Source organism: Phoenix dactylifera, chromosome 13 (genome assembly GCF_009389715.1).
Source record: "Phoenix dactylifera cultivar Barhee BC4 chromosome 13, palm_55x_up_171113_PBpolish2nd_filt_p, whole genome shotgun sequence".
Lineage (NCBI taxonomy): Eukaryota > Viridiplantae > Streptophyta > Magnoliopsida > Arecales > Arecaceae > Phoenix > Phoenix dactylifera.
This window is the reverse complement of record NC_052404.1, coordinates 3,085,457-3,092,695: the sequence shown is the minus strand read 5'-3', so window position 1 is coordinate 3,092,695 and position 7,239 is coordinate 3,085,457. Positions and strand designations below refer to the sequence as shown.

Sequence of the window (7,239 nt, the reverse complement as noted above, 5' to 3'; positions counted from 1 at the left end):
TCGGCCGGTGTGTGGGCTGGTGCCGGGGTGCAAACCCCGCATCAGATGGCGCTAGAGGAAGGGCCCCGCCCGCGCACAGACCTTCCCACTGGGGGGCTGTATTGTGGGATGGGGTTCCCAGTTTAGTCCCACATCGGCTAATCAGCGGAAAGGTCTGTGCCTTATAATGAGGAGGTGCAAACCTTTCCTCCAGAGGGCCCTTTTGTGGGACAAAACTGTGCGGGCACGGAGATACTCATCGGGCGAGCCTCCGGAGCGGGGATACTCATTGGGCGAGCCCCCGGCACGGGGATACTCATCGGGCGAGCCCCCGGGACCCAGAGCGGACAATACCTCTGGAAGGGACGCGGATGCTTTTCCTGCTCGGCCGGTGTGTGGGCTGGTGCCGGGGTGCAAACCCCGCATCAACTACAAAAGAACATGGCTTCACTCTGTAATGGATCATTTGCCAACACTATACATGAACAGGGAGCAAGAGATATCCAATTTCTAATCACTTTCAGCTAAAAGTTTTGAAGGAATGACAAACTCCATCAATCTTGTTCAAGAATTAAACCCAATTTGGGTTTCAAACCTCTAAACCCAATGGCATATTCAGATAAATACACTGAGATTATTCTTGGCATAAGATCAAAATTACGATTAACACCAACTTAAACATATAATTTACTTAAATTCATTACAATTTCCAGCTTTAGTAGCTTTAAAGGTTAAATCAAAACTAACTTGAGCCTCAATCCATTGAGTCAAAGGGCCACTTAAGTTGGAATGGAAAAATTGAAGCCTTTCCTCATCTTGTGTGCCTAGTGCGAGAGAAGCTCCATGATTTTTTTCGTGTTTGTGTCCCCTACCATTTTTGGTAGGGGGAGCCACCTTATTTTTGATAAATCGAGCTTGTCAAAAGATTGTTGGCCAACTGAGAACAGTAACAAAATAAAAGTTAGGAACTAAGAAAGTAGAGAATATTTAAGATTTTGTGAATATTAAAGGTATTTGCTAATATGTGAGAGTAAAAGGAGGTGCCTATTAGTTAAGAAATGCAAGTAACAGGAACAAACAAAATGAACCACGATAAAAACTATTTTTAAGACAAAGTCCAAAGCGAGAAGACAAGATGGGCATGGCAACCTCCCATGCCCCAATCACTTTTGATGGACCTTCTAGCCAGATTTGCAATTCTACCATTTTTTTCCTTGCTAATAAAGGAAGTTTGCTACCTATAATTTTGTACAACGTTGCAACAAAGGCTTTCCGGGAAAGGAAAGAAAACAAGAAGTTCCCAAGCTGCAGTTCTTTGACGTATGTCCATGCATAAGCCCAAAACATTCCAAACCAATGAGCCAAGATATACTTGGAAGATCTAAAATGAAGTAATCCCAAAATCATTGCTCGTGACCATGTATGATCTGATTTATCCAAAATTAATCATTGATAAAGAACATAAGGCCAGTCAATTAGCATTTGAAGCACTAGGACTAACATTTTGTAGTATTTGTATTACATTTAGTTTCTCAGTCGCAAGTGCAATATTTTTAGGAATAAAATTTTTAGTTATATAGCCGTTATGGTAAGACTTGACATGCAGAAACAAGGTTTATTAATGCTAGACAAATAGATTGGACCAAGGTCTCACCAATGTCATAGCTCCCTCAAAACATTCACCTAAAAAATTATCATTGCTGAGTACCATAACAGAACAGACAGCATTTTCTGGAATAAAGTAATCATCATTAAAATGGTCATTATTAGTTTTACAACAAAAGCATAAGAGTTAATAAAAGAAATACAAAAGATTGTTTCATAAAATCACTATTGACATATTTAATTAAGACCATCTACTGTTTGAAAACATTAGTATACGAAACAAATATTATATACTCCCATACCACAAGAACTCTGTATCTAGAACAGAATTGGTTAAAAAGTCCTTCTGGAATACTCTAATAAGCCCCAAAAAACCGTTACAATCGCTGTTACAATGTTAGAATTACCATTATTTTAAAATTATGATTTTGATTAACATATCTTCACAAACATAAAATAAAATAATAGATTATTCCTACAATTAAACAAGGTAGAAAAACAAATTATACAATAATCGTTGCATCACATTATTATAAATGTGCAACAAGAATTTTGGCTATTATTATAATATAATGTATCATAATCACTAGACTTTATGGAATATTAATAAACAATTAATTAAAGGAGTGCCCCAATAATTCGCAAAATACTTTGTGGACCAATCGAGGCCGGTCACGCCAATGATACCATAAAGTTAATTTCAACAGAAAAATGAAGAAATACCTCATGCATTGTTGAAGTTTTCAAATTAAAAAAAAAAGAAAATAGCTTTTCTATAAAAATAAATTTTCTACTTAATGAGAAAGAAAAACCTATGGAAAAGCCAAATTTCCACTAACTAGGAATAAAAATATTTTTTTTCAGAAATGGCAATAAAATTTTAGATAGAATGAGCTAAAAAATTTCTCTTTAAAATATAACAAGTTTTTTAATACAAATTTTCCAGTAAATCAACCAAACACAAATCATTCTGGAATATATGAACAACTAAACATGCAAAAAAAAATTACTTTTTCAGGCATTATATACCTACATAAGCTTTTAAAAAAATATTTTAGTGATAAAAAATTCTTCATTTTAAAAGCAAATAAAAGACCAAGGAAAAGGCATAATTAGCTGAAACCGATCTCGACTGCATTAAGAGAGAACAAGAAGATGAACTCCAATTTATGTACAATTAATTGATCCCATCAGTGATAGCTTCCTTTCTTCTCGACGGCCAGGCCAAGATCAGACGGTGATCAGAGACCAACACGACCCTCAACCCCAAACCCACATCAAGAAACCCACGAACCCAAATCCAAGAAACCCCAAATTAGCGCAAAAAAGGGATAAAAAAAAATCAAGAACGTGAAGAAAAAAGTGGTGAGAGAGAGAGGTGGAAGGAGGACGAAAAGAATTCCGAATCCAAACCCTAATCACTCGATCTTGTTGGCAAGTGGGAAGCCGGATCCATTGGCCATCATGAGCTTGAACTCCTCGAAGGAGATGAGGCCGTCGCCGTCGCGGTCGACACCCTCGATCATCCGCTTGCACTGCGCGACGGAGGCCCCTTCCCCTATGCTGCGGAGGACGCGGGCGAGCTCGTCGGGGGAGATGGAGCCGTTGCGGTCGAGGTCGAAGACGGAGAAGGCGTGGCGGAGGTCCTCGAGGGCAGTGGAGTCATCGACGGTGCTCACGTTGAGCTCGACAAACTCGTCCAGACTGATGAAGCCGTCGCCGTCGGCGTCCGCCTCGCCCATCATCCGCTGCAGCTCCTCCTCCGTGGGGGGGTGGCCCAGGCTCTGGAAGATCGCCGCCAGCTCCGCCGACGAGATCTTCCCGTCGCCGTTCAAGTCGAACTTCTTGAACACCCGCTCCACCTCGTCCGTCGCGGCAGCGGGGCCGGCCGCGCTGCCCGCGGTGGGGGAGGTAGGCGATGCGGCGGACGCCGGGGAGGACTTGGAGCGGCCGCGGCGGCGGCGGAAGAGGGACCGGATGCTGGCCATCGAGGACCACGAAGGGGAGGAGGAGAGCCGGGGTTTGGGGGCGCAAGAAAAAGAAGAGAAGAAAGAGTTGCTTGGGGAGGGATCGGATTCTTTGTTGGGGGAAAAAGGAAGGAAAAACTGGGGGGATTCGGTTTGCTTTTCCGTTGGGGGAGATCTAAATTCGGCGCGGATTTATAGGAACGGGAGTGGAGGAAGAGGACGGTGGATTCCGTTATGACCTGGGAGGAGGGGGGGATTTGGCGGTGAGGTTACCGCTTTGGCTTCTTGCCTTCTCGTGGAGGCAGAGGGAGTTCGAGAGGCGCGAGGGAGTCGGAGTGTGGGGGTGAGTCAATTTATGCGCACCGCAATGCGGGTGGTGACAGCTATAAGTGACTCGACTTTGATTAAACGTCGGTGAATCGACCGCCATAACGCAATTGAGTTGAACCCGACCTGGAGATCAAGAGTTGATGGGAATCGCGTTGGAAAATGCATGGTAATTTTGATTTTAAAAAAAAACTTGGGTGGATTATTTATCAAAATTTCACTTAATAATTGATTTTATAAAATAATATTACTTTCTTTTGCAAAATGATGAAAAGTCTATCGATGATTAAGCCCTTACATTTTTAAGTAAGAGACACGTGTGTGTGTGTCTATATATATAATAGACATATAAAAATACATATATTAAATGTAGATCAAGCATGCTGTGTTTCTGTATCAAAAAGACAAATATTATGCAAAAACAGCTAAATACTTATATTTTCTAAAAAAATATGTTTTCTTGCAAACAATAATCAAATGATTTTTATTGTTTGCAAATATCAGTTTCATCAAATTTTCCAATTACTTTTAAAGCTGCAAATGGGTTGGATTGACTCGTAACCCAAACTGCTTAGATCCGATCCAACCCATTTGCATCCGTAGCTACTTTGCTAATAAAAAAGAAGAAAAATTGTTGAACTACTTATAGCTAAGTTCATTAAGACATATATTGGCCCACTAAAATTAGACTTTAACTATTATTTTATTTTTTGGATAAACAATTAAAAATAAAAAATTACACTAAAAGAAAGAACAAAAAACTAAAAACTCTATATCAAAATGAAAAATGCCAACAACATCCATCTCAAGACAAATTTTATGAAACAGAAGACTCGACCTATAGATCAAAACCTGCTGCATGTGCATTAAAATAATCCATATTCAGTAAAAAAAAAAGAATGGACATTGCATCCATATGTAACTAAGAGTATACCACCATGCAACCATGATCATCCTATCAAAAACATAAGTTAGGGATATGGTGAGACAGATTTGGGACTTGGTTTCACAAAATAATTTTTTTTTTTCCCGAGAGCTAAATGGGAGATAAACCCCTTAATCCATCAACTCCCGTATGTGGCGCACTGAAGGGTTTGGCGGCTCCCTCTTTGCACGCTACACTTCTGGAGCCACAAACGCGCCACGCTGGGATTTAATGGTCCAGAGTAGCTGAGCCCACTAAACTAGCTCATTATGGTGGGCCCCAGCCACCGTCGCAGGTTCAGAGCCACAAGCTTTGAGGGCGAGCCAAGGCCCCGGCCTGGGTTTTTTCTGTATAGGAAAATAATTAGGTGCAATAAATGGGATGATAATAGAGGGGCTTTCTTGGACATGATGGGTCTCGTGACCTGTCGCCTCGTGTCATGGGAGACGCGTGAAGGAAGGGAAAGATTGCGACTCGTTTGCCTTTTTTCTTGGAAAGTCTGCTTTAGATTTGGATCCGTGAGAGAAGATATTAGTTCGGTGGACGTTCGCATTGTTGGATCCGAGAGAGTGGCATCAAGGAATCGGAATGCCCTCCGGAAATGGTTGATGGAAGGAGCGCAAGATTCGTTGGATTTTTCTGAAATCTATGAGGACAGTCCGTTGTCTCATGGTCGGATTGACGGAAAAGGGATTCAGACCTGCATGTGTGCAGCCAGAGGAAGTCCTCCATGCTCCAAGAGCCACATGCTTTTGTTGGATGGCCTGGAGCCCATTCTTACATCTCTTGCATGCATTAATTAGAGAGGTGAATGATTTGCACCAGAGATGGCAATCAGGTCGGATCAAATTGGATATATGATAGATATCAATTGGTCGGTTCAAACTTGACCGACTTATTAAATAGGTTAAAAATCTACATCCCAATTTTATTATTTTATTAAATAGTTAATTTAGCTCAACCTATAATAGGTTGAAAAAAGTTAACAGGGTTAAACGGTTAAATATTGCTATCAAAATGAGCTCATGATTAAAACTTAGGGCATATGTGGTTGAAGAAAGTTAGGCTTTGAAATAGAAATGAAAATGAGTGATTGCCATTCTAAATGTTTGGTTGGAGAGAACCTTATTTTTATTCCGATTTTAAGAAGGAATGGGAGTATTCTAATCCTCCAAAATCCAATACCTTCCAGTACCTTGTTTTGCCATTGTAAGAGATCATCTTATGCCATCATTATTCATTTTGGCAGGCTTTGAAAATTAAAAAGACATGATTGGTAAACAATCACTACTATTCCTTCAAACATATACATTCCTCAGTTCATATGTACTTACTCTTGACATCCTCAAGTCCCAAGCTTAAATTTATCGGCACCTCTGCCACAATCTGTGAGTACTACCACAACATGGTGGCACTTAAACTTTGTTTGATAAATCATTCAATCATAGCTTCAGGTAATCACACAATAGTAGCCTTCTTACACAGTCCCAAGTAAACTTGCTAGCAAATTAGATTTCAAAGTCTGAAATCTTTACTAGTCAATAGACCGAATTATCATGTAAGATCCAGAAGTCCAGAAACCACAAACATTTCCATGGGAATCCTCATATCACCTGTTCCTGTCTTATGGTTATCATAAATCTTAATGCCTTCATGACTATAAAACTTCCTTGACTTAAAGTCGTTTTTGGCTGTCGTTATACAATGAGACTAGCCCATGGAGATTAAACTGGTCTTGAGGGTTAGAAATCGTTCTGTTTGGACCCATCCAGCATTTAAAAGTTGCTAATTTTTGTCCCATCTTGATAATTTTAGTGGAGGAATCCTAACATGAAATTACCTCACAATTGTTGGTGAAGCTGACAAGAGTAAATGTATCACCAAAATTAGGAGAAGTCATATATAGATGAACGGTTGTGATTGAAAAGTAGACTTGCTCGGCATTTGGTAGACCCAGTGGTCTCCATCTAGAAGGGATTTTCTGGAGGGGAATTCACATTATCAAGCCTGATTGGGCATCATGCTTACATTGCTGTCACCCAAGCACTACATGTATGTGTAAAGCAGGGTTGCAAAAAAGCTTGGTTATATGACAAAATAAGAAGGATGAAGAGAGGTTTTGCAAAAATGTTTATGGTTTGTTTGGATATTCGTATAGAATTAGACTAAAAAGCTAGTAGGATCGAGCTTGTCAGCCTATTTAGCTTATACTTTTTAAGAGTTTGTCCATATCTAACCCAGATCCTAGCTTTTGGATCTCTATAGATCTTTTTTTTCTCATAAAATTTAGGCTATGGAGTTTGGTTAATATAGGGTCATGCTTAAATGGATGGCCTAATTTTCGAATTCTATAAGATTTTCAGTCCAATCCTATAAGAATAGCCAAACAGGCCTATGAGATTTAATAAGATCATTACATATGCTATAAAACTTTTG

General features: G+C 40.0%; 1 protein-coding gene across 1 annotated transcript; it reads right to left on the bottom strand.

The window, feature by feature from the left end:
• Window positions 1–523: 523 nt before the first annotated feature.
• On the bottom strand, window positions 524–3,708 carry LOC103714667 (probable calcium-binding protein CML10). Its single transcript, XM_008802003.4, has 2 exons — window positions 2,998–3,708; window positions 524–916 (listed from the first exon to the last, which is right to left on the bottom strand). Exon 1 carries the CDS (start codon window positions 3,570–3,572, stop codon window positions 3,003–3,005), a length of 570 nt encoding a protein of 189 aa, XP_008800225.2. The 5' UTR covers window positions 3,573–3,708; the 3' UTR covers window positions 524–916; window positions 2,998–3,002.
• Window positions 3,709–7,239: the final 3,531 nt, after the last annotated feature.